Source organism: Eptesicus fuscus, chromosome 5, assembly GCF_027574615.1.
Source record: "Eptesicus fuscus isolate TK198812 chromosome 5, DD_ASM_mEF_20220401, whole genome shotgun sequence".
NCBI lineage: Eukaryota > Metazoa > Chordata > Mammalia > Chiroptera > Vespertilionidae > Eptesicus > Eptesicus fuscus.
Window position 1 is genome coordinate 62,634,271 of NC_072477.1, and position 27,763 is coordinate 62,662,033.

A 27,763-nucleotide genomic window follows, 5' to 3' on the forward strand; every position below is an offset into this window, starting at 1 on the left:
CACCTTCCTTCACCACGGGGTTCTCGGTTTTCACCTCCAAGCCCACTGGTATCTTGATCCTTTTAACCGTCCTACTGATGATGACAGCAAACATTTGCCTAAGGCTTTACAGGTTAGCCAGCTTTCTCATCCATTATCTCATTTAATCCTCACCATGACCTTGTCAGGTGAGAAAGACAGACTTTGTTTTTTACCTTTATTTTACAGAAGATAAAACTGAAGCTCAATGACATTAAGAGACTTGCCCAAGGTTAAAATGCTAGCCAGTGGAAAAGCCAGGTGTGAACCCAGGGCTCCTGATTCCACATTCTCTGCCAGTCCCATTATTAGCTGACTCTTGGTACAAACAGCTCTGTAGTTAATATTTAATTTCTGCTAGTTCTTAACCCTCCAGTATTTATTTATTCGGTGCCCCCCAAAAAACTCCACATAAAGACCCTCAAGTTAAAAAAATAAATAAATAAATAAACAAACTCCAAACCCCTCAAGTTCCAGCCCTGGCTGGTGTGGTTCAGTTGGCTGGGCATCGTCCCATGCACGGAAAAGTTGCCAGTTCAATTTCCGATCAGGGCACATGGTCGGGTTGTGGGTTCAATCCCCAGTAGTGGGTATGCAGGAGGCAGCTGATTGATGTTGCACTATCACATCAATGTTTCTCTCCCTCTCCTTTCCTCTCTCTCCAAAAATAAGTAAAAAAATCTTAAAAAAAGAAAACACTCAAGTTCCAAAAAGAAATAATAGTGGCAGCCAAACCATGTGCTCATCCCCATGACCTTCTGTCATTGTTCACGATCCCCAAAGAATAAATAGCAAGGCCTGCATTCGGCCTGGCTGCCACTCACCACCCTTTCCTTCCCTCCCCTCTGCTTCTCTCACATCATTTCCCCACTCCTATCTACCCTCCTGCTCTGAGTGCTGTCATCACCCCTTCTACTCACCCCATCAACTCTATATGGAAAAAAAAAAAAAAAAAAAAAAGCTTAAAATGGATTAATGAAAATTCCCAAACTCTCATGGACTGCCAACCACACTCCCTCAGACACACCTGCCCCTTCCCATTTGGGCCTTCCCTAAAGCTTGTACTGGAGCTAAGCTGAGGGTGGTCTTTGGTCAGGAGCTGTATGCTTCTCCTCCCCCCTTCACTCTGACTTCCCTTTGGAATGAGAACACTGAGGAGAAGAGGGACTGGGGACGGTGCTAAGAGAGGACTGCTATCTGGGAGACATCACACGTGCAGGCATAGCCAGCAGCATGGAGGCAGAAGCACCAGGCGGAGTCCTGGGGCTCAGCCCCTTTGCCACTGACCTTGCGAGAGTTACTGGGTCATCCTTCCCCAAACTTGTTCACTGGGGGTTGAGGGAGCCCTAATCTTTCATGACTATAAACACCAGAGAATGACAAGGCAATTTGGTGGTTTTCACAATAGGGTTCAAGGAACAGGCAAAGGGTTAAAGAATAATTAAGAAGCCAAGGAGGAAGCAGGAAGATAAACTGAATAAGGTGGGTAGGAAAATAAAGAGACTGGTAGAGAAACCAGAGAGAAGGGCTTGGGCCCATGGGCTGGGGACACAGCCAGAAAGTACCCTGGGAGGAGAGGAGAGGCAGGGGCTGCATAGCCCCTGGAGGCCCTCCCCTTCCTCCCCTCACCCTTGCCGGCCACAACGCCCTCCCACAGCATTCCCTGCAAAGCATCCCTCACCCCTCCCCAGCCCAAGGCTCTCTTTCCAGGCTAACCCTGTTCTAAGCCCTGGACTCAAGGCCATGGCTATGACATATGATGGCACCATTTATTGAGCACCTCCTTTGTGCCAGGACTCATGCTGAGCACTTGATATGTCTTTCTCATTAAATCCTGTCAATAATTCTATGCATTTCATCAGATTGGTTCTATTATCGTCTCCATTTTACAGGCAAGGATATTGAGTTTACAAAGTTTAAGTAACTTGTTCAAGGTCATGCTGTTGGTAAATGGCAGAGATTAGTGGTTAGTTTCGAGCTTTACCTCTTTGTTCTTCTGCCTGGCTCAACAAAAACTTTGTCTGGCACCCTGAGTTGGAAAGGGCCCAGGAAAGGTGGTTCTGGAACCACTTGCTGAAAGGTGGACTCTGCCCACAAAACCTGCTTTCTTCTAGAGCAGGTTTGGATGTTGACTTAATTAAACTCATCATGAGGTCTCCAGCCTGTGACTCCTCTCAAGGTTTCTAGTGGGCACTTGAAAACTCAGATCTGTCAGACTGCCCTTGTGATTGGCATCAGGCCTCCATCGGACAAGCCCCATCCTGGCTGACAGAGCCACCGCTGGGGGCGGGCTGGGGTGGGAGGAATCAGAAGGAAAGTGGCACATCAGCACCCCAGAGCTCCAAGGGCTGGGGGCCATGTAGGAGGTACAGCACTCTGCTTCTGTCAGCCAGACACAACTTCTCACCCCAAAACCATTTTGAATGTTGGGGTCGTGCAGTGAGCACAGGGCGGGAGTTCAAGAATCACAGCTTGACTCCTGGTTCTGCTCTGTGCCAAGTCTGTTAGCCTCCTCCTGCCTCTGCTAACCCTTGCAATAAACTGCACAATTGGGCCCTACCTGGTTTGGCTCAGTGGACAGAGCATCAGCCTATGGACCGAAGGGTCCCAAATTTGATTCCAGTCAAGGGCATGTTCCTTGGTTGCAGGCTCCTCCCTGACCCGGGGCCCTGGTTGGGGCGAGAGCAAGAGGCAGCCAATCGATGTGTTTCTCTCACATTGATGTTTCTCTCTGTCTTTCCCTCTCTCTTTCACTCTCTCTAAAAGATCAATGGGAGGAGGAACCAAGATGGCGGCAAAGGTAAACAACTAAACTGCCGCCTTGAACAACAATTTCAAAACTACAACTAAAAAACAAAAAACAAAAAAACAAACAAACAAAAAAAAGAACTACAACTAAAAGACAAAACGTCTACCACCCAGAACCACGGGAAAGCTGGATGAATGGAAGTTTTACAACTAAGAAGGAAAGAGAAAGGAGCACAAACGCTGAAAAGCTGAGGTACGGAGGCACGCGAATCGGGCTGGTGGCGGGTGACTGGGTGCGTGGCTTTTTTTCAACCCGAAGGGAGACAAGCTCCCGATCACTCTGAAATCCAGTTTCTGGGGACACGCGGGGGACCCAGACACCTACAGGGAGAAGCTAGACTCTCGGCCATCGGGTCGGAAAGTGAGAGTGACTTTTTTGCAGAGGTGCGCCCAGCATTCATTGTTTACTGCACTGGAGCGAGGGACACAGGGACTTGGAAACGCGGAAAGGCAGAGACAGCTGATGGCAGCCATCGCCGTTTGCCGCGCCCTAGCCTAGTGACACCCTGAGACCCCGCCCCACACATTCTACAAACCCGCCCAGGCTCCACACGGCAGCTTTTGCATATAAATGGCCTGTTCTGTGGAAGCTTAACCAAATAAACTGCAGTTCTAGTCAGACTGCTCCAAAACCGCCAAAGCCCAAGCAAAGAGGAGAAAACTGTAGTTCTTGCTGTAGCTCCTTCTGGGTGGCCTCAGACAGTAGCTGAACTGCACCCCATTGGAGATCCAGACACTAGTGTATCTAGTGGTCGGTGTGAGATGACACCAGATTTCAACCACTCTCATAAGGGACACATTCAAGAGGCAGACTCAGTGAGCACCAAAGCCCTACTGGAACAAGTCCTGCCCCATAAACGTGTCTCTAGCACAGCAATTCTTCTGTTATAGACACAGGGGGTCCTCAGAGCCAATTGGCCTGGAGGTCAATTACTCCCAGTGACACCAACAACAACCAAGGCTTAACTACAACAAGGCTGTACACACAGTCCACAAAGGGGTGCACCAAGAGTGTCCACCTCAGGTAACTGGGAGGCTGACCCATTGAACCAATAGGACACATAGTACACAAAGCTACCCTACCAATTCAGGGAAGCAGCAAAAATGAGGAGACAAGGAAACAGATCACAAACGAAAGAAATGGAGAACAAACGAATGGACATAGAATTCAAAACCACAGTTATAAGGTTTTTCAAGAATTTCATGGAAAAGGCTAATAAATTTAATGAGACCCTCGAGGATATGAAAAAGGACCAACTAGAAATTAAACATACACTGACTGAAATAAAAAATAATATACAGAGACCCAACAGCAGACTAGAGGAACACAAGAATCAAGTCAAAGATTTGGAATACAAAGAGGCAAAGGACACTCCTCCAGAGAAGCAAGAAGTGAAGAGAATTCAGAAAGTTGAAGATAGTGTAAGAACCCTCTGGGACAACTTCAAACGTACCAACATCAGAATTATGGGGGTGCCAGAAGAAGAGAGAGAGCAAGATGCTGAAAACCTATTTGAAGAAATAATGACCGAAAACTTGCCCCACCTGGTGAAAGAAATAGATTTACAAGTCCAGGAAGCACACAGAACCCCAAACAAAAGAGGACCACACCAAGACACATCATAATTAAAATGCCAAGGGCAAAAGACAAAGAGAGAATATTAAAGCAGCAAGAGAAAAACAGTTAGTTACCTACAAGGGAGCACCTATCTCAACAGAAACTATTTAGGCCAGAAGGGAGTGGCAAGAAATATTCAAAGTGATGAATAGCAAGAACCTATAACCAAGATTACTCTACCCAGCAAAGTTATCATTCAGAATTGAAGGTCAGATAAAGAGCTTCACAGATAAGAAAAAGCTAAAGGAGTTCATCAACACCAAAGCAGTATTATATGAAATGCTGAAAGGTATTCTTTAAAAAGGAAAAAGAAAAAAGTAAAGATAAAAATTATGAACAACAAATATGTATCTATCAACAAGTGAATCTAAAAGTCAAGTGAATTAAAAATCTGAGGAACAGAAGAAACTGATGAGCATAATAGAATCAGGGGCATAGAATGGGAGTGGATTGATAATTCTCAGGGGGAAAGGGGTGTCTGTGTGGGGGGTACAGGAAGAGACTGGACAAAAATCATACACCTATGGATGAGGACAGCGGGGTGGGGGAGGTAAGGGCAGAGGGTGGGGTGGGAACCGGGTGGAGGGGAGGTATGGGGGGGGGAAAAGGAGAAACAATTGTAATAATCTGAATAATAAAGATTTATTAAATTTAAAAAAAAAAGATCAATGGGAAAATATCCTTGAGTGAGGATTAACAAAAAGAATAAAAATAAATAAACAAACAAACCGAACATTTGCTGCCACCTTATCACTGTCCTTGCAGAGGGAAGATAAGGCATGCAAAGCACTTACTAGCACATAGGCACATGGTAATAATAATTGTAACTTTACGTGCATTGTCCTATTTAATCATCTGGTGATTAAATAAGACTGAAGCAGAGGAAGGTTAAGTCATTTCCCCAAAGTTACTCACTAGGAGGGAGTGAATCCAGGGCCCCAAAGTCATGTGCCGGCTCCTTGCCAGGCCTCCTCAGTAAGCCCCCTTACAAGGCCACTGCTGTTAAAAGTTCTCCCTCCTGCAGCTGCAGTGGAAACCAATAACGGAAGGTGAACCACAAGTTCTCACCAGGATGGCTGGAAAGGAGTGAGTGACTTTAGCAACCATTTTCTATTGCTGCTCTGGGTGAGGGAAAGTTAGACTGAAAGACTAAAACCAAGCACTGTGAGTCAGTCTTAGTGCTAGTCAGCCTGCCCTCCCTCCACCCGCCCAGGAGAGCAGGCCCACCATGGAGATGCCTCACGTCTGGAATAAAGAGCTAAAAAGAACAAAGTCACCACAGGAAAGTGGAAGAAAGAACACCAAACAAATGAAGGGAGAGAGGTCCCAGGCGGCAAGGCTGGGCTGGGCACTAACTTGTAGCAGAAGCTGGCATTGTGCTTATAGAACCGGCAGAGGTTCCCATCATCGGGGGGCGTGGCACAGAAGAAGATGGTTGGTGACAGGTTGTACCGGCCAATCTTGCAGAATTCATCGGTTTCTCGGGGAGCGCCAGGCTCGATGGCAACACGATCACCTGCAGGGGAAAACAGGAGCAGGCACAGAGGTGCTGTGAAGGGGCACAGGCTCAGGGGCAGATACCAGCGATGAATACCCGGGGTGTCCTAAGCAAGCCCAGGCCGTCAGTGCTTCCAAAGGAAACACAGGACCCAGCACAGACACACTCCGGGAGAGAACGACCATCCCACTTCTCCACAGGTGGGACTGGCTTGCCCTTGTACTAACTCATGGACCAGACCAACCTTCCCTCCAGCTCCACAGCCACTTCCCAGCTTGGGAAACACAGTCCCATCTCGAAGGCAAGCCAGCTCCACTTCCTGTCTCAAACTGCTGCAAAAGAGGTAGCTAGTGGGTGGAGTTTGCAGACATTTTTTTCCTTGACCTGTTTTGAAAACATGGGGCAAGGCCTTTACAAAAGCCATGGTCTGGTTGTGTTTAGACAATAACTAGGAACCAACTGATTCCTGGTTAGCAGAAGCATTAAGGCAAACGACCCACAGAGGCCTCCGACTCGGGTACAGCAGAGTGACACTCAGGCTTGTGAACCGCCCGCTCTATCGTACTTCCACTCTTATGTCTCACTGAGTCGGCTTGGAAACCAAGCATTAGAATTGCTCTTATCTCTTATTAGGAAAAATCGCAAGCATGCAGTGAACACCCAGATATCTTCCACCTAGATTCTTCAATTTACATTGAGCAACATTCACTTTATCACATACCCGTCCATCCATCCCATCTATCCATCTTTTCTGATGCATTTCAAAATAGGTTGCAGACATTAGTACACTTCACCCTTAAATACTTCAGCCTGCAAAGCATTAACTAGGTAGAGTTCAATACTTGTTTATGGCTCTTTTTTAAGATAAAATTTTGATATATTGATGAAATGCACAAATGTTAAGTGGATCACTAGATAAATTTTGATAGATGCATTCACCTGTGTGATGTGAACCCCTGTCAAGATACAGAACATCACCACCGTCTTGGAAATGTCATTCCTTTGTGTCCCTTCCCAGTCAATCCCCACTCCCACCCCAAAAAGGGGTGTACTAGTGGTATTAGGGCCCTCCTGAGCCTGAACAATGTGTTGTTAGCAGCCAGAGAAGAGCCCCTTTTACTAAAAGGTGAACATTAGGCCATTTCTTGTATCTTTTGTGTTAACAGTACCCATAGAATAGTGTAGAGACCAAGTATGTTGTTAGTGCTCATTAAAATAGTGTTGGTGGCCAGGCTGGGGTGGTTCAGTGGTTGAGCATCGACCTATGAACCAGGAGGTTGAGATTTAATTCCCAGTCAGGGCACATGCCCGGGTTTTGGGCTCGATCCCCAGTGGGGGACATGCAGGAGGCAGCCGATCAATGATTCCCTCTTATCATTGATGTTTCTCTCTCTCTCTCTCTCTCTCTCTCTCTTCCTCTTCCTTCTTCCCTGAAATCAATAAAATAATATACTTTTTTAAAAGATAGATGGCCTGATTGTATATAAATTAGGAATTCTTCCATGCCTTAGATTTATTGGTTCTTTAATATTTATGTTTAAATTTTATAAACAGGTATATCAAGAACTGTTCAATGAGTGGTTTTATTCTTTCTAGATTAGTTGATTAGAGCTTTAAGTCAAAGTTAGCAAATGAAACAATTAAGTAAAAATTTTGTATTCTAAAAAACGGTACCCACAGAAATCCCTGTGACCACTTATATGTCTCTTCCTTCTATGCCCTCTACTTTCTCTGCTGCCCAATGAACTTTCTCCAAACTGTGCTTCTAGCACTGACAATGAATTCTTCAACTTAGTATTCAAGATCTTCCATAATTAAGTGGAGTTTATATTATTCAGTTTTGTCTTCTAATTATTATTACATAATAACAATAATAATACAACTCACAGTTGTATGGTGCTTTTTAAAGAGGGACTTCTGTACAAATTATCATCTCTACTAACTGCCCAAGACAGAACCTTTGCTGTGAGAAGCACAGAGTTTATTAACAACAGATATAAAACTCTTGCCTCTGTAATTTTATTATGCTGTTCCTCTTAACTGGAATATTAGCTTCTGATCTCTTCAGAAATTCAAATATAAAACCTTGCTCAAGTCTCCACATGCTGGGCAGCCCAGTGACTCTGAACACTTTTTCTAGAGTCAGAAAGACCAAGGCAGGCATCCTTGCTCTAAGACTAACTACTTTATGACCCTAGGCCAGTGATGGCGAACTTATGACACGCGTGTCAGCACTGACACGCGTAGCCATTTCTGATGACACGTGGCCGCATGCCGAGGATGAAACATTTGCTGCTCCTGAGGATGAAACATTTGCGACTAGAGTCTTGGAGTTAGTTTTTTCCTCAAAGTGACACACTACCCGAGTTATGCTCAGTTTTTTGGCGAAGTTTGACACACCAAGCTCAAAAGGTTGCCCATCACTGACTGCCCTAGGCAATCACCATGCTTCACTGTCTTCATCTGTTAATGAGGAAAATAATGCCTATCTTGTAGAGTTGTTTCAAAGAACAAAGTAAGTAATTTTATGGGTAATTATTTAACACGGAGAATAATATTAAATCAATAAATGTTATCTGTCTTCTTCTCATAATTATTATTGTGGTTTTGTCTTGTTTTTTGTTTTTGTTAATCCTCACCCAAGGATATGTTCCCATTGATTTTTAGAGAGAGTGGAAGAGAGAGGGAAAGATAGAGAGAAACACATCAGTTGGTTGCCTCCTGCACCCTCTGCAAACAGGGCCTGGGTCAGGGAGGAACCTGCAACCAAGGTATGTGCCCTTGACAGGAATCAAACCTGGGACCCTTTGGTCTGCAGGCCGATGTTCTTCCACTGAGCCAAACCGGCTAGGGCTCATACTATTGTTGTTAAGTGTCTAGCTCAAAGAAAGACCTATCTCCTCCATGAACCTTCTTGACACACCTGTGTCCATGACAAATGCCCTTTCTTTGAACTTCTAGAGCCCTTTCTTTACTGATCTCACCACTTCACCCTATGGTCTTGTTCTCTAAATGTTGGTATATATATCCTGATGTCTGGTCTCCCCAAGTAGATCAAAGCATCCAAGGATCTTATCTTCTCCTTTTTCTATAGTCCTCAAAGCACCTGGTACTGCTGGGTCTATTGTCGACACTGACTAAGCACCTGTCATAACTTAAATTTAGAGACAACCTCCCCTCCCCCCAACACACAATTCTTGTTATGACATATATTTAGAGACCTCGTCTCACAGGTAAGAACCAATCAGTGACTGTTACAAGCTATGAACCTTCCACATTGGAAGAACCCTGAAAAAATTCAGGGGGTTTCGCAACTTCACCGATGATGGAGGGCCTGACTTAACTTTCCTGAATGAGACACACGTCTAGCTTCTTCAGAGTCAGTCTATCTCTCCCCATGTAACTGGGCTCAGGGAGCTTTCTAACTAACATAGGACGGCACCTCCTACCAACCTCCTCCTTCCTCCAAGTAGTCTGACATTATCTCCAGACTATATAGTGGCCTCTTCAGAAAAGGAATATTAAAGCCAATAGCTAGCTATGCCAAGACAGCTTGGATTTATCTCACTGTGTTGGGGAACATATCATAGTCTGCCACAGCCGAGAATTCCTCCCTCTGAGAACATGAATTAAGCAAATCTAGAAACACACTGGTGGTTTCCTAGCCATCCAATAAAATCAAAGATTGCTTTGCAGGCCCTGGTTCTTAGCATGTGGAGGCATATTGTGGTTCCTGGGCCTGGAACGCTTTCCCCACCCCGGTACCTGACTTATTTCTTACTTGCCTGCTTGGTTTAATTGTCCCTTCCTCAGACAAGCCAGGGGTCTGAGTAAAACACACCAATTACACTCTGTATTCTTCTCTGCTGTCCTCAACACGATTGTAATTAAGTAACTATCTGTGTGTCCCAGCTCTGTCTCCCACTGTGGAAGGTTAAGGTCCATGTGTTTTGGAACCAAGGCTGTCTTGTTGACTGTTGCATCCCGGTGTTTAACAGAGAGCGTGGCCCTGAGAAAGCATGCACAGACATTGATGTTGAATGAATAAATTGATCCATTAGCTGAAGGGCCTTGCTCACCTGGTTGTAGGTGCTTTACCAGTGACCCCACTTTTACGACTGTTCCTGAGGCTTCATGACCCAGAACCATTGGCTTTTTCACAATAAAATCCCCAATTCGACCATGCTGCCAGTAGTGGACATCTGAGCCGCAGATTCCAACAGAATGCATCTTCAGCAGCACCTCTGATAAGAAAAAGGAGAAGGAGAAAACAAGTGAGGGAGGGAACAACCCTTCTATCACCCCGAGGCACCCTGGCGATTCTCTAGATGAAGGAGAGGGCTTGGCTTCAAAGGCCAGGTACAAAATTTAGGCCACAGAGGAAGGCAGGCTTAACAGCAACCCAGATTGAGTCTTGCAAGACAAGAAAGCTTCCGGAGTAAAACAACTGCATATGAGGGTTAATTCTACGTGTCAAGTTGGCTAGGCTATGGCGCCCAGTTGTTTGGCCAATCGCTAGATGTTGCTGTAAAGGTATTTTTCAGACGTGATTAATATTTAAGATATGGAAACAACCTAAGTGTCCATCAGTGAGTAAATGGAATGGATAAAGAAAATGTAGTACATATACATAACAGAATATTATTCAACCATAAAGAAGGACATGTTGCCATTTGCAAACAACATGGATGGACCTTCAGGGCATCATGCTAAGTGAAGTAAGTCAGACAGAAAAAGGCAAATACCAAATGATCTCACTAATATGATATTGTAGAATTAAAAAACAGAAACAAACAAACAAACAAAAAACAAAAAAGAAAGAAAGAAAACAAGCTCACAGATACACAGAACAGATTGGTGGTTGCCAGAGGCCGGGGGTGGGGATAGAGGAAATGGGTGAAGAAAGCCAAAAGGCACAAACTTTCAGTTGTGAAGTAAGTCATGAGGATCTAATGTACAGCATAGTAACTATAATTAATAATCCAGTGTTATCTGAAAGATGCCAAGAGAGTAAATCGTGAAAGTTTTCATCACAAGAAAAAACTGCAACTACATGAGGTGATGAATGTTAACTAGACATTGTGGTGATCACTTCACAATAGATACAAATACTGAATCATTATGTTGAACATCCAAAACTAACATAATGTTGTATATCAATTAGATCTCAACTTTAAAAAACAAATACTCAAATCATTACTTTGCATAAAGCAGACTACTCTTCATAATGTGGATATGTCTCATTCAATCAGTTGAAGTCCTTAAAAGACAAGATTGAGGTTTTCTGAAGCTCAAGACTGTGACATGTTACCTGAATTTCCAGATTGCTGGTCAGCCCTACAAACTTCAGATTTGCCAGCCCCAATAATCATGTGAGCCAATTCTTTACAATAGATCTTCCCCCCGCCCTCTGTATACATGTATAATAAATCTATATAACAAATCTCTAAGTTCAGTTTCTCTGGAGAACGCCAATACACTGCATAAAGAAGATATTATTAGGAGGAAGACATTCATTAATCATATAAGAGAAAAAACTGTTTTCTAGGAAATAACTGTTACTAGACAATTAATAGACTGGGCCTCTCACGAAAGGGAGGCTGGCAGAATCTAGGCTTGGCAACACTTCAGGAACTGTCAAGCTATGTTTTCACGCCCGTTGTTTTGTTAACAGCGGCAGTGTTAATTTAAGCCACTCAAATATTTCAACTGGCATTTCAGCCTTCACAGGTTTGACTATAGTGAGATTTGGCGGTATTGTTGTTGTCCGTTTTCCAAGTTTAAAATAATAATGCTACTGCGCCCCTTTGCTAAAATAAGCCCTAAGGGATTACTGGCCTAGTCTGACTGAGATGACCATGTTACAAGTATCTCCCTGAGAAAAACAAAGAGACCCAAAGCTGTGCTGTGCACCCAGGTGTCTTACACTGTCCTTGCCACCCACCTAAGGTGACCCACCAGGTGTGGCTCTGTAGAACTTCCGCCACTTTTAGTTTGGGTGAACACAGTAAGAAGTGGCAGGGTGAATTCTGAAATCTAAGGAAGGGAAACGTCATTTGAGTAAGGAAAATTACCTCAGCATTTCCTCTCTTTAAGTTACCAATTTGTAATGAGAGGTTAAATTGGACTTGCTAGCCCAGCTGGTGTGGCTGGTGGTTGAGCATCAATCCATGAACCAGGAGGTCACGGTTTGATTCCCAATCAGGGCACATGCCTAGATTGTGGGCTCAATCCACAGTAGAGGGTGTGCAGGAGGCAGCCAATCAATGATTCTCATCATTCATGTTTCTATCTCTCTCTCCCTCTCCCTTCCTCTCTCTCTCAAACCAATAAAAACATTTTTTTAAAAACTGATTTGCTAGAACTCTAGCTGAAATGTACCATTGTTGCCCCTTCCAATTCAGGGATAGCAAGAGGCAAGAAAGTGAGAGCAGAATGCTGCCTCCAGGAGAAAAGCATTCCCGGGATCCTTTGAGTCAAAGGCAGCCCTTGTTTGGCCACCTCTAGAATCAACACCAACTTTTCAGGACACAGGGAGTTGTCTCTTTCACTTCTCTAACAGTGATATCTTGGTGAAAACACATAAGTCCTAAATATACATTACTTGCTAAATACTGATAGTAACAGCTCTTGTCTGTAAACCAATAATCCAACTGACGTTTGAGTAGCAAAGCTCTAGGAACTCCAGGAAAGCTTCCTTCAATCTGATGTTCACCCAGTTGTGGGGTAAGGTGGGACAGCATATCCGAACTCATCAAGGACAGAAAGGGGACCTGACGGGCTGGATGTGAGATAAGCTATCTGTAGACACCCTGCGCCTTGCTCTCAGCCTTACTGGCAGACCACGAAGTGGAAACTCCAGGGATGGGAGGGATTGGAAAACTGTCAGCAGGGATCTAACTTAGTCAACAGGGTGGCATGACTTGCCCAGGTAGACACCTCCCAGGAAACATGTGTCATCTTAGCCACAGGCTTGCACAGCGAGAGGCTGGATAGAGTGGGAAGAAGGTGGAGGAACCCTGCCCCAGTGTGCACACCCACTTTGGGCACCTGGATGATTAGGGCAGTGGGGCAGGGTTCCATGCAGTCCCTCCCATCCCCACTGGACAGGTCCTGGTCTTCCTGGCAGGATACTCCCTTTTCTGACCAAAACATTAAGTTCTGCAGTCTCACTCCTTTTCAAAATTTGGATTCAGCCGCCCAAATAGTGGCTTATAGTAGGTAAAGAGTATCCCAAAGTCAAAAGAACAATTCTGCTTTTGGTCCATAAGGTTTTACACCCAAAACTCTTTGGGACAAGTCAGTAGTCTGATATGGTAACTCTTCTCATTCTACCACTGTCTGTTTTATTGCATCAGCCAAGTGGAGTGTATCCAGTCATGCTGTGGTCAGTGGAGGAGGTGGAGCCTAACAAAAGCAGAGCTTTAAATAGAGGCCAAAGTATAAATCGTAGCATAAGAGGGTGAGGGAGCAATGCCCATGTGTCTCCCCAGGGGAAATAAGAAAATATGTTGAATATCCCAAGGACCTACCATTTGGGCCTGGTTCAGGAATAGGATAGTTCTCCTAAAGAAAAGAAAACAGAAAAATCATTTAGCATGCATAATAAATTTACCTTATGAACCTTTTCATTTAAAAAAAAAATTAAAGTGGAGTTTCATTCAAATGTTTCTTTTTAGAGTTAACGCAGGCTCAGGCCATACTGTTGCCGGGAGGCTGCCAGAGGGGCTACACTGAATAGCGCTGCACTCACATCACTCAACGATGCACTTTGCCTAGGACTCAAAGAAAAGCGTGCTGTGTGCGTCCCCAGGTGAAAGGATGTTTGGGCTGCCACCTAGATTTGCATTCCTTATCACATCCTCTCTCCTGAAAACACAGTTAGATACAGATTATTTGTTTGGTCTGGCTAACTTGGGCAGGGAAAGTTTGAGGGCGTTTCTAGCAGCTCCAAGGGCTGAAGAAGTGTGCAGCTGCTCTTTTCCCTGTACACCGGGGCACAGACCAGCACTTGGCCCTCTCTTTCAAAACACCCCATGTGGAGTTTTAGAGGTCCTCTGGGAATACATGGGACCTGTCCATGGATTCAAAAAGCAATCTGATTATTTCAGTGTTCACAGCTGTTATTTATTTTAGAGAAAGGAAGGGAAAAAGAGAAAAACTGATTTGTTGTCCCATTTATTTATGCATTTATTGGCTGATCCTTGTATGTGCCCTGACTGGAGATCAAATCCACACACTTGGCATAGTGGGACGATGCTCCAACCAACTGAGCTGCCCAGCTAGGATACAGCTATTATTATTATTATTATTATTATTATTATTATTATTATTATTTTCCCTCAATGTCAACTGGCTAGGAAATTCCTGGTGATGAGGAAGGACAGCGAGTGGGCAAATCCAAGTGGTTCTTTTATTAACTAGAGGCCCAACACATGAAATTCGTGCAAGGGTAGGCTTCCGAGGCCCCGCCCCCACACCCACTGGTCGTTCCGGAAGGTTGTTCTGCCATCTGTGTAGTTAGTATATTAGCTCTTTATTATATAGGATTCTTTGAATGCAGCCTAAAAAAGGAAGAAGGGATATGAAATGTTCACAGCACCTACTATGTGCCAGGCAGTGTTCTGGGTTTTACACACATCATGGCACATGGTCCTCACCAAAGCCCCTAATTTGCAGATGAGAAACCTGAGGCTGGGAAGTTCAATAACTTGGTCAAAATCATACTGCTGGAGTAGATATATCAGGGCTAACCCCAGGTGTGTCTGATTCCCAAGCCTGCTTCGATGCATCCCACTGCACCCCCAAGGTGAAATATGCCTTTTCTCCTTCAGGGGTGGTGATGCGAGGAGCCATCTATTGGGTGATGAGATCGGGGCTGGGCCACACACAGAGCACTCTGGGAGGGACACTACTCAGAGCTTGCCTGCTGAAAGCTTCCCCAAGATGCCTTCATAGGTAGCAATGCACAACACGGGGCTATTTAGCTAACAAGACAATAACCTTAATGCCAAAGACCGTGACTGCAATCTCTTCAGAACCAGGTAGTGTTCTGCCCCAAACCTGGTTTCTTATACTGGTTAAACATCTCTTCTCCGTAACAGTGTTTCCACGGAAGGTCCGAGGTTCTCACTCATCTCAGATTACCAGCCCTTTCTGTTGAAGGAGCTCAATGCTAATTTGAACTCCTTGCCTCCAGTGAAACCAAGCCGGAAGTGATCACGCTAATGCTGGCCAATGGCTTTGTATCAGGTTCTGTGCTGAATGCTGTACATGCATCACCTCGTTTAATCTTCACAACAGCCGATGGGGTACCTTCTGGTATTATCTCATTTTCCATATGATGAGACTGGGAAGGGTGAGATTTAGCAAACTGCCCATGGGAACGCTAAGGTAGTAAATGGTGGAGCTGCATCCAAAGCAGCCTGATGTGGGCAGAGGGGCTCAAGGCAGTTTTTCATCTCTTAATACTTTAAACTGGCTACACCTGCAAGGAAGGAAGACAGATGGGAGGGAGGGAGGGAGAGAAGGGGGTAGAGAATCCATTTAGAAATGGGCAACTCAGGATAGCGATCACCAAAATATTTTTCAAAGAAGTTGCTGGTCCCACACCTGACATTATACAACATCAGGGACTGCTGTATAGTTGTTTCTAAAACAGGCCTTTATTTCAAACATGGAAATGCACCCCATTCTGCCCCCTAAAGGCACTAGTAGGCAACTTCTGAGGCACAGAGAAAATTCCTCAGCATACTCTTCGTAGCTTGCCTCCAGCCAGGCTAGACCTGAACACCCATTTGAGAGTGGAGAGGAGTGGGGGGGGTAAGATTCCAGCTCACAGCAACTGTTGGGCACACCGAGCAGGCCCTGGGTGTCACTAGACTAGACAGTACTACTGTAAATATTTACTACTATAGACCAACTTTGACCTTCCCACAGGAGCAAGGCTGCAGTGACCTTCCCAGACACTAGGGGGCGCTGTGCCAATAGCCTGGTTTTTCCTTAGCAGCAGAACACACTTTATGGAGATGAGGAGATTATTATTTTTTAAATATATTTTTTCTTGATTTCAGAAATGAAGGAAGATACAAACATCAATGATGAGAAAGAATCATTGATTGGCTGCCTCCTGCACGTCCCACACTGGGGATTGAGCCCGCAACCCTGGCATGTGCCCTGACTGGGAATCAAACCATGACCTCCTGGTTCATAGGTTGATGCTCAACCACTGAGCCACGTCGGTTGGGCTTTATGGAGAACTTAAATACCCTCCCCCATAAGCCAACTTTCCTTTTATGCACTTTTTCATGCTGACTCTCATCACCCTTGTAACTCAGCTCGGCTCCTGACTCGCCTCTCAGCAGGAGACATGCCACCTGAGCACAAGACCATGCTAAAGATCAGCCCTTAAGTTTGTAAGTATCAGCCCAAGCCCAGCTGTGGAGCTCACAGTGTACTGGAAAGTTATCACAGCATGGTTACTAACAAAACCTTGCTTTTTGTTCATGGTTCCTTGCTTTTTGTTGGTGATGTTGGCTACAATCCTGTTTACTCAGTCTCCTTTTCGTTCTCAGGATTTGATGGTGATATTCTTTCATTTATCCTGTTTCTCATTTATCCAAGTTCCTTAGCTCCTCGGATATCTGGAACTTTCACTCTTATTCCCACGGCCTAATCAGGCACAGTCAAGGTTTCCTAAACCAATTTCTTATCTGTGAGTGATAGTAACAAGATGAGCTGAGTAACTAACTGTTCTTTATTGTAGTTATGTCAGTTTTCCAGCATTTTTTCACTTTCAATAATAAATAGTTCACATACATATTCTCCCTTCTATCCCCTTGAGGTTTTCCCATTTACCCCACCCCCACCCCCACCCACCCACCACCACCACCACTGCCACCACCACCACCACCACTGCCACCTGAATAAATCATGGAAATACTGTGGGAACATGGAATCATCTCAGGTGCCTTTAGCATCCTAAATGTTATCTTGCCTTTCCTAAATATATTTTCTCAAATTAGCCTAAATATGTTTCTAAATATATCTTTTTTAATATATTTTTATTGATTTTTTACAGAGAGGAAGGGAGAGGGAGAGAGAGCTAGAAACATCGATGAGAGAGAAACATCGATCAGCTGCCTCCTGCACTCCCCCCACTGGGGATGTGCCTGCAACCAAGGTACATGCCTTTGACCAGAATCGAACCTGGGACCCTTCAGTCCGCAGACCAACGCTCTATCCACTGAGCCACACCGGTTAGGGCTCTAAATATATTTTAATGGTCCTCTTTCCTCTACCTCCACCTGCACATCTGAGTTCACACCCTCAGTATAGTATTTTGCATGGGTTGTAGCACTGGCCTCAACATGAGAAGAAATCAGATGAAGATGCCTTTTCCCTCCTCCAGCCAACCTGACTGGTGCAGTGAAGACCCTCGAATCGCCTGTCCATGTACAAACCCAGGCTCCCTGCCACCAGCTCTGTGACCTCGGGGTAATTACATAACCTCTTTGTGCCCTCAATTTCATCCTCTGTTTAATGAAGATAATCATAAAAGAGAGTTCCCAACTCAGAGTAAATAAGATAGCTTATTACAAAAGAAAGAAAACCAAAGTTCTTTTTCTATAATTAGCTCCCAGTATGGTTGAACCAGCTCTGGACAACCTTGTCCTTTTCCTTTTAAAAGGGTAAAGATTTTATTGTTTTGGAGGAAAGTTGTATTTCCCTTGTTTTCTTCCTTTAAAAAAATATATATTTTTTTTATTGATTTCAGAGAGGGAGAGGGAAAGAGAGATAGAAACATCAATGATGAGAAAGAATCATTGATCAGAGATGGCCCCCACTGGGGATCGAGCCCACAACCAGGGCATGTGCCTTGACCAGAAATTGATCCACGATCTCTTGGATCAGTGGTCGGCAAACTCATTAGTCAACAGAGCCAAATATCAACAGTACGATTGAAATTTCTTTTGAGAGCCAAATTTTTTAAACTTAAACTATATAGGTAGGTACATTGTTATTAACTTAATTAGGGTACTCCTAAGCTGGCCTTTGCTAAAAACTCAAGGGGCCAAAGAGCCGCACGTGGCTCGTGAGCCGCAGTTTGCCGACCACTGTCCTGGATCATAGGTCTACGCACACTGAGCCACGCCTGGTTGGACTGTATTTCCCTTGTTTCCATGTCACTACTAGAGAACTTGACTGCTCCTTTAAAGGCTGGGATATGGAAGAATATGAGGTAAGATGCCAGCAATGTTTTAGGCCTCATTCTGTCAATTGTAAATAAGATGTAAAGCCACACCCTCTGCCTCAGAGTGAGGGACAGCAGGCACGTCTCGAAGAAGGTGGTCATTCATGCCCCAGGTCCTCAAAGCCCACCTTCTCCCGCCTGCCAGGTCTCCTGTCAACCAGTTGGCTGGCTGTCCTGCACACTTAGGGAAAGCAGAGCAGGAGGCCTTATTTTTGCTCTCTTGCCCCGTCAATTTTCCTCCCTTAGAATGCCTAACGGGTGTTTTGAGAGTGGGAGGCAAATCCAAAGGTTTCCAGTTGGCAAAGAGGCTTTGTTCTCGGCATTGGTCCTGGCAAATGGGATCAAAGTAGAAGGGTCAGACACTCTCCCAAAGTCCACTCAGCCAGTCTCCAGCCCAGGCCGTCAGTGCTCCAAGCCTCCTGAATTCTCAAACTCACTCTGTGCTCATTTGCTTACCTCCCAGGAACCATTTCACCACTGGTTGATCCCTCTCCTTCTTCAAGATCCCACATGAGGTGGGAAGTGAGGGGAAAGAGGCATTTGGGATGACTTCCTAATTCCTGTGGGAATTGGGGGAGATTTAGGTTTGGATGTGTTGGGATTGTGGTGTTTGGGGACATCCAGGTGGGCTTCCAATAGGCATGAACCATGAACTCAGAATGAATCAAAAACCTGCAAGAAGGCTTCTCTATCCTCACTAGCTGGGAAGGTGGCCCCTTCCTCTCTGAGCTTCCCCAGCACCTAGAACTGAATCCAGGCAGGATGGGTAAAGGATTATTTAATTCTCAGCTATGATAAATAAATAAGCTTGAAAAATAATTTCCTCCTAATTCAAAACGTGTGAACATAACCATACATGAACTTACTAGACAATTATTTTTTCTTTTAGGTACAAAAATGATTATTTATTTAGAATGAGAAATAAAACCACAATGAATCACAGATGTTAAGAAAGCTGATAGTATGACAAAATTCAAAAGACAGAAATAACAACTCAAATCTTCATGGAATTCATTAATGTTTAAACTTGATCCTGACACATAACTGTCTCTGCTCTTTATAATTAAGATCAACCTATAATCCTCCAATTATTTTCCCTTTAACTTGTTCTCTTCACACACAGCTAATTATAAAACATTCAGGCGTGCATCAAAGCCTGGAGAGATATATGTAAATTCTACAGATAACTCTCCATGGTATTCAGCTCCCTGGACAGAAGATTGTGTTGTTCCTGTTCTCCCTATCCAGATGCTTGTGCCTAAAATCTGGTAGAGCTGGCTATCAGGAGTAAGGGAGATAAAGTGTAATCAGTATGGTCTAGGAACTTTTACTGATATGTGATGCAATATGGACATAAACTAAGAGGAGCTTTAGAAATGTTTACAGCATTTTGACATTAAATTGGTCCATCTCAGAAAGTTTGTGAAGCACCCGGCCAGTATGGCTCAGTGGTTGAGCATCGACCCATGAACCAGGTCATGGTTTGATTCCTGGTCAGGGAACATGTCTAGGTTTCTGGCTTGATCCCCAGTGGGGGGCATTTAGGAGGCATCCAATCAATGATTCTCTCACATCATTGATGTTTCCATCTCTCTCCCTCTAGCTCTCTCTGAAATCAATAAAATCATATTAGGACCCCTTGGCAGTGGGCAAGGAGACACCTGACTGACTGGTGGTGTTGCTCCTATGTCAATCAGGGGCAAAGCAGATGTATAGTCCTTAGTTCATCCTAGCTTGATACCTGTGTTGGTGGCCAGAGCTGTTTCATGCCTGAGGCATATTTAAACAAATAAATAAATGCTTCATCCACAATTTAAAAAAAACAGCCGAAACCGGTTTGGCTCAGTGGATAGAGCGTCGGCCTGTGGACTCAAGGGTCACAGGTTCAATTCCGGTCAAGGGCATGTACCTTGGTTGTGGGCACATCCCCAGTAGGGGGTGTGCAAGAGGCAGCTGATCGATGTTTCTCTCTCATGGATGTTTCTAACTCTCTATCCCTCTCTCTTCCTCTCTGTAAAAAATCAATAAAATATATTTTAAAAAATAAAAAATAAAAAATAAAACATATTGGGGAAAAATAAAAAGTTTGTGAAGCATGTGAGGATTGAGTATTCTAAAATTCTCATAAATATAGAAACTAACTCATGTTTTGAAGTTCACATGATCTGAGATTAATCCTTAGTAAATAAAAGTCAGCCTAACTTACTTGATTTAAGTAAAACAGACATGTCTTTATTTTATTTGGATTTTACAAAAAATAAGTTCATGTTAATAACTGACTTTGATGTCTATGAAATATTTCTAGAGGTTAAGTGATTTTTTAAAAAAATAATAAAGGATGCATAAATGATTGCTTGCTGCCAGGCATTTCAATCTACATGTTATTGCCTCTTCCTGGCCAAACACCTGAACAGCCAGAGGTAGTTCCTCCAATCTGACAATGGGTTCTGTATACTAAAACCCTGGCCTTTGATATGTATATCTACCTTGCCTTAGGACAATTTGTGTTAATAGAAAGCAAGGGGTCCTGAGACAAGGGAGAACTTGGTTTCTTTAGCCAAGCTCCTCTGGCCCCCCAAATGCCTTGCAAAATTATGTTTCGTCTCTGGACTCTTGATTAATTTACACACAGCGCCTTCTCCAGATTCCTGAACCCCTTCTAGATGCTGAGAAACACACACCGGCATTAATAGGGGGACATCAAAGACTCCTCCAGAATGAGGAGCTGCTGACATCAGAGGTAGGCAGCTGTCCCAAGACATCGACTAAGCCTGTATAACAATGGATTGGCATTGAACTCTGAATTATTTGATTGTCTTTACCTGTTTGCTAATGATGTTATTCATACAAATACCTATACTTGTTCTTTGGATTTTTCTATATAGTCCCACTGCTTATGATTACTGAACATGTGTAAAATAACTGTTAATACTCTTTTCATGGCATATGTAAATGTGATACTAGATGCCAAATACAGAAAAATGAGACAGAAGGCAAACCTTGGGTCATAATGGTTCAGAGGATAGCAATAATCTAGAGTGCTTTTTTTTTTTTTTTTTTTTTTTTTCCACAATGAAGGCCATAAGACCTGACTGCTTCCCCTTTTTGGGAAAATTCCACTCCAACTCGTATCCCATGGTTATGGTATTGCCCCATCCCCAGTGGTCAAGATAATGTAGATACTGAGGCTTCCTAGGAACAAGTCTTCCTAGCTCTGGGAGACTGACCACACTATCAGAACAAAAGTTTGGTCATTGATAAATGACCAGAAGGGGAAATTGTAAATGAAAAAGGACTTCTATGGGAAGTAACCTCACAGGGTGATGTGATCTTAAATTCGTAACTGGGAAAGTCATGGTGAATAATCACACCGCAGGTATATAACTTCTTCTTTAAATATGGTTTTGTTGATTTTAGTGAGAGAAGGAGAGAGAAACATTGATGTAAGAAACATCAGGCTGCCTCTTGCACACCCCCACCAGGGATGGAGCCCACAACCTGGGCATGTGCCCCAAATCGAACCGGGGCCCTTTGTTGCATGGGACTACACTCAACCAACTGAGCCACACTAGCCAGGGCTAGAACTTCTTTAGTAAAAGGCTTATCTTTGTCTTAAGTAAGCTCTGGCCATTCTTTCTATGCATCTAGGTTAACACACCTTTGAAAAACACTCTTTCAGACCCCTTCTTCTAATATATAACCACCCCTTTCAGACCTCTCCTAAAGCAGACCAACCTCAAGAGAGCACAAAATCTCATTTCTTGTTCCCTGGCATATGTTATTTTTGGATGTTTCTTACATCAACACCTTCAACAATCAGCTCAAGCAGCATCCATCTCTGGGACCTCCTTCCTGGGCCAAAGGCCCTTCCCTGCGAGGCCTTTACTCTCTCTGACCTCCATCAAAGCCCTCACACTTGTATTGTTACTGCATCTGTCTATCTCCCTAGAGCAGTTAGGTTAGGGGCAGTGTCCTCCTCTCTGGGCACCCAGCTGAGTAACCTGCTGGGTCTCTCCAATGTTCTCTTTGAGGGAGAAGGATGTGTTAGGGAGCGAAAGAGATGGCTGGCACCCATCCCACTTACCCACTGCCATCCTAAGCCCATCTGACATGGACTTTGTCAAGGGAGCCCTGGCACACTCTCAAAGCTGACTTTGCAGCTCCCTAAACTCCTAAACTTTGGCCTCAGGAGCCAGGGAGCAGAGGCAGGGTCTGGGTGGAGGAGAAATGTACTAGTACATAATGCTTTTAAAGGTACAGGGAGCAGGGTCCGAAAGGGAAAAGGCTGGAAAGTGAACCAGATGTGGACTAAGGGAGGTAAGGAAGAAAGGAGCTTTATAGACATAGAGACTTTCAAGACCCGGGAGTCTGGCAGAGGCACAGGGAAGACCAGGAGTCCCGGGGATGCAGGCTGTGCTGGGAGGAAAGCAGGAAGGAGCTGAATACCTAGTTAAGAGCTGGGCGCTCTCCTGATCATAATAATCCTGCAAAGGAGGCTTTATCAGCTCCAAGCAAGAGGGATTAAATACGACTTCTACAGCTTTTAAATGTCCCTCTGCCCCCCCTTTCTGCCCAGAGAAATTTAGGGCACGCGCTAAGTCAGGCAGCCTCCCTGGCATCTCTTCTGAAAAGTGCAATGACAGAGCTGTCCCAGCGGTCATCTCGCAACCTTCCCGGGCTCCAGCCACGTGCCGGCCTCGGGCTCGGTTCCGGGAGGCGCGCGACACCAACCCGGCTCTTCGCATCACATGTCAACCGCCTACCTCCCCCTCCCCCCAACATGGTAACGAACTAGGATCTGAGTGGCCGGGACCCGTGCGGAGCAGGGCCCGGCCGCGCAGGAATTGGCGAGCTGGCCCATCTGGGCTCCAACCAAGGCCAGAGGGCAGGGTCGGGCTCGGCTCCCCGCTCCCCTCCCCGCCTTACCAGGCGCAGGTCCCCGGGTCCGTGGACCACCAGAGACAGGTTCTCGGTCTTGGCCGCCGCCATGTCGCTCTTCCCTCCGGGGTGGAAGCTGCAGTCCGCAGGACGCTTGGAGGTTCTGGCGGCTGCCCGGCCGAGGGTCGGGGGTAGGAGGCTGGAGGCCGGGCTTGGACTTGGGCGAGGCGGCGCGAGCCCGGCGGGGGGCGGGGCTTCCTCGTCCCTGACAGCCTGGGCGGGGCTAGTGGGAGGGGCCAGCCCCCCCCCCCCCCCCCCCCCCCCCCCCCCGGCCCGCTTCCCCCTTGCTAGAGCCCCTAAGGACGGATGAGGTCTCTGGGAGAGCAAGCAGGTCCGCAGCCTCCATCTGCTGCACACCTGTCAGCCTCACATCCAATCAGTCACTGCTGCCTTGAGAGCAGCTGGCACCGGCAACAGCCACCAGACCAGAGTTCTCAAACTTCAGCTGCAGAAGAACGGGGATGCGCCATGTGAGGCAGGTTGGGGGGGGGGGGGGGTCAGCACTGAGACGCTGATAGCCGAAGTCTAGGTCTGAGGAGAGGCCTGTGGGGTCTGTATTGTTAGCGCTGGGAATGCTGAGGCTGAGGAACAGGAGCCCCACTGATGTTGGCCTGGTGCCTCCAGCATCCAGCAAAGCACCTGGCACAAGAAGGAGTGAATGAGTGAACGGGTACATCAGCGTAGAGAAGCTGTGAAATGGAGAGCATGTGAGATCCTGCTCCCTGGCATATGTCCTCTGTTTGACTCAAACTCATAAAAATTCTCAAAAAGAAGAAACAGCTGTGAAATGGAATCTGTGAGCCTCTTTCTCCTCACTGGCTCTGCTTCTTATGACAGAAGCAGGATTTCTGCCTAAATTATTCCTTCAAGCCTCTCTCCTCTTAGAAGCAGTGAAGTTTTCTTCTAACGGGAGAGAGCTGCCCCATGGACAGGCCTAACTCCATAAAGGCCCCTCCCTCCTTTCAGAACAGCGCGCAGGACCTCATTCCCTATAGCCTCTTTTCCAGACACTCTGCCAGCTCCTCTTACCTCTTCTCCTCCCGGAGGCCTTCCTCCAGCCCTTCAAGATGCCTCGGTTTGGCACTTACTGCATGCCCACATATGGGACACAGCCTGTGCTTTTGTGGACGAAAGGGGCCACGTGCTGACCTGACAAGCTCAGGGGAGGCCTGCATGGCTCTTGCAAACTCAGAGACCTAACCACAAAGGATGGTCTGAAATTAAACTTTAACTAAAAGCAGTGATGGTGGCCCTAACCGGTTTGGCTCAGTGGATAGAGCGTAGGCCTGTGGACTGAAGGGTCCCACATTCAATTCCGGTCAAGGTTATGTACCTTGGTTGTGGGCACATATCCAGTAGGGAGTGTGCAGGAGGCAGCTAATCAGTGTTTCCACACTCTATCCCTCTCCCTTCTTCTCTGTAAAAAAATCAATAAAATATATATATTTTAAATAAAAATAAAAGCAGTGATGGTGGGCAGTTACATGTCCTAGGTCGGTATCTTCACTGACAAGGTCAACCTTTACCTGAACTGAGCCTATCTGTTTTTTTGCATCTATGATAACATACCCTTGAAATAAATGTCTGGGTAACTTGTAACTTCCCTTTTTCTGTAGCCCCTGGGGCACAACCGACTGTGCTGGGTGCTAGGACAGATACCACAAATTCCTTCATTATCATGTTAATCATTCCTTCACCCACCTAAGTATGTGTCCATCATTTTACTTTTTATCCAATCCCAGGGGTTCCCCCCTGCCCCGGCCCGCTTTGCTTTATCCCATCTCCTTACTCTATCACCTACATCCATCCTTTGACTGCAATGTATAAATACAAATGTAACCCGCCATTCTCCGGAGCATTATCTCAATTCGTTGAGGTTCTGCTTCCCAGCTTATGTCCACAGTTTGGCTCAAATAAACTCACAAAAATTCTTTACAGGTTTCAATTTTTTTTTTTTTTACGTTAACACTTTCAATCCTTCCCCAATGCACTGGAAGCCCACTGACAGGAAGCCTCATTTCTTAAATAGAACCTGGTAAAATGTTCTGTACAGTATAGGAACTCAAAAAATTTTTGTTGATGAGTGTGGATCAAGCTCTAGAACCTCAAAGGGCAAGTTAATAGGTTTCTTGAAAAACTGACATTTTTAATATAAAAAATGTAAGTTGTTACTATAGTATTTAAACAATTTGTTGTGACATTTCTACATAATTTCCTAACAGAGACCAGCATTCACAGTGGTGAGGAACACTAGGCATTTTACTGACTAAGGGATAAAATGCTGGCTTTGCCTGTGCGGGTGGCCTGCTTGGCACAGCTTCTCCTGATTGCTGCCTGAGTTTCCCAAACAGCACAGCACCATGAGGCACTGTCTCCACCGATTACACTGTTAACGTAAAAAACCATTGAAATCTGTAAAGAATGTTTGCGAGTTTATTTGAGCCAAACTGTCAATGAAGCAGAACCTCAATGAATTGAGATAATGCTCTGGAGATTGGCAGGTTACATCTGTATTTATACATTGCAATCAAAGGAAAGGGACGTAGGTGGGTTACATGAAATCCATTGGTGATAGACTAGAGAGGCAGGAGAAAGCAAAGCATGGGGGAAACTCTTGGGATTGGATAAAAAGTAAAAATGATAGACACATACTTAGGTGGGTGCAGGAACAATTAACATGATAATGAAGGAATTTGTGGTATCTGTCCTGGCGCCCAGCACATTAGGTTGTGCCCCAAGGGGCTCCAGAAAAAGGGAAGTTACAAAGGCTATGTTACTATAGATGCAAAAAGACAGATAGGCTCAGTTAAGGTCAAGGTTGACCTTGTCAGTGAAGATACCGGCCTAGGACGTAACTGCCCACCATCACTGCTTTTAGTTCAAGTTTAATTTCAGACCATCCTTTGTGGTTACTTTAGGTCTCTGAGTTTGCAAGATCGCCATGCAGGCCTCCCCTGAGCTTGTCAGGTCAGCATGTGGCTCCTTTCGTCGACAACAACTTCAACAAGTTGTCAATACATTTCTGCTAAGAAAACATATATGGAATTTATAAATTAATTTACGGGATGCATATCCTCTGGGGTCACTAATCTAGAAGAAGGGAGACTTTAGCCCAGGGAACATCTTATCATAGACACTGGGTTACTTCAGGTCTGGATTATGCAGTGTACTAACAAGAAATCTTGATTTCCATATTTCTCCATTTAGTCATCAACTATTTAATTATCCAAACCCAGTTATTTACAACAAAAGAAACAAAAAACAAACCAAAAGAACAACCATGAGATTTCTTGCAGACCTTGGAAATAATGTTACCAATGAGAGTTAAACTAGGCAATGGATAAAATGCATGAACTTCCCTAAGGAACTACTAGTAATAATGTCACAGAATAGTAAGAAGCTAGGAAAGTTCCAGGACAAGCAGAATAGGGAAACTAAGACAGTTAAACAGCAGTTTGCAGCCACCTATAATGGTTTGCACTTCTCCCCAACTAGAGGGGAAATAGCTTAAATCACCGTACTCAGGGAGCCGGATAACAGAAATTCAATGATCTTATCTCTAGGGAGGAAAGGTCAGGAGGTCCTGGTCCAAACCACATGACTAGCAACCTTGGTACTTGAGTTCAGGCTAGGAAAGAATTCAGAGCCAAGACACAAGCTGTAGGAGAACATTTATTGGGTAAATGACAGCGGTAGAAGAAGTCATTGCTAGAAGAAATGGGCTTAGGAAACAAGTTACAGAGGTAAAGGAAGGGCCCTTGGAGCTTGGGAGTGAGGAAGCTAATAGTAACGTGCCTGGGGAGTGAGGGGGGGAGGGAAAAGCACAAGGCATGCACCCAGGAGGGAGACCACACTGGGTCCTCCATTAAGGGTTTTCAGGTGGAGATTTTAGGGGTGGTCCTAGGAAAAGATCTCAATAGATAATTCAGTAGCTTTCCAGATGTGTCCATTCAGGGTTGTAGTCTCCACTGATTGATTGGCGAGCACCAGGGCAGGGGTCATTATTCAATGCAGCTGGTCCTGATGTCAGCTGTAGCTGGGTTTGTTGCTTATCTGGGCCTGGAGCTGAAATACAACTGAGGCACAGATCTTTTTTTTTTTTCTTTTAATATATTTTATTGATTTTTTTACAGAGAAAAAGGGATGGGGATAGAGAGTTAGAAACATGATGAGAGAGAAACATCGATTCAGCTGCCTCCTGCACACCTCCTACCGGGGATGTGCCTGCAACCAAGGTACATGCCCTTGACCAGAATAGGACCTGGGACCTTTCAGTCCGCAGGCTGACGCTCTATCCACTGAGCCAAACCGGTTAGGGCTGAGGCACAGATCTTATCTCTAGGGAGGAAAGGTCAGGGGGTCCTGGTCCAAACTGCATGACCAGTGAAATGCTAGGGGAGGAAAAGTCACCCTGGGGGCTAGATCCCATCCTACAATTGATGGTGCTTTGCTAGGCACCGGGGGCTTTCCATCCTGGTGACCTCGGTACCTGGCCCCTTGTCCTTGCTCTGCTCATGGCTGTCTAACTGCCTACAGCACAACCATAATTATGATGAGGGATTTGAAGAAAAAGGTAAGGATACCATGAATTATGCAACAGGGAAACCTAGTCCAGCTTGAAAGCAAGGGA

General features: G+C 45.1%; 1 protein-coding gene and 1 pseudogene across 1 annotated transcript in view; one reads left to right on the forward strand and one right to left on the reverse strand.

Moving 5' to 3' along the window:
• The window catches only part of SORD (sorbitol dehydrogenase), a 35,348-nt gene extending 12,022 nt beyond the window's left edge, over positions 1–23,326 (reverse strand). The window contains exons 1-4 of the mRNA XM_008143088.3: positions 23,122–23,326; positions 13,475–13,508; positions 10,022–10,186; positions 5,801–5,960 (exon numbers count right to left, since the gene is read on the reverse strand). Of these exons, the coding sequence (XP_008141310.1) occupies positions 5,801–5,960; positions 10,022–10,186; positions 13,475–13,508; positions 23,122–23,184 (422 nt within the window). The 5' untranslated portion in view covers positions 23,185–23,326. The remainder of the gene's footprint in view (positions 1–5,800; positions 5,961–10,021; positions 10,187–13,474; positions 13,509–23,121) is intronic.
• Positions 19,830–19,978, forward strand: LOC114232071 (small nucleolar RNA SNORA48; annotated as a pseudogene).
• Positions 23,327–27,763: the final 4,437 nt, after the last annotated feature.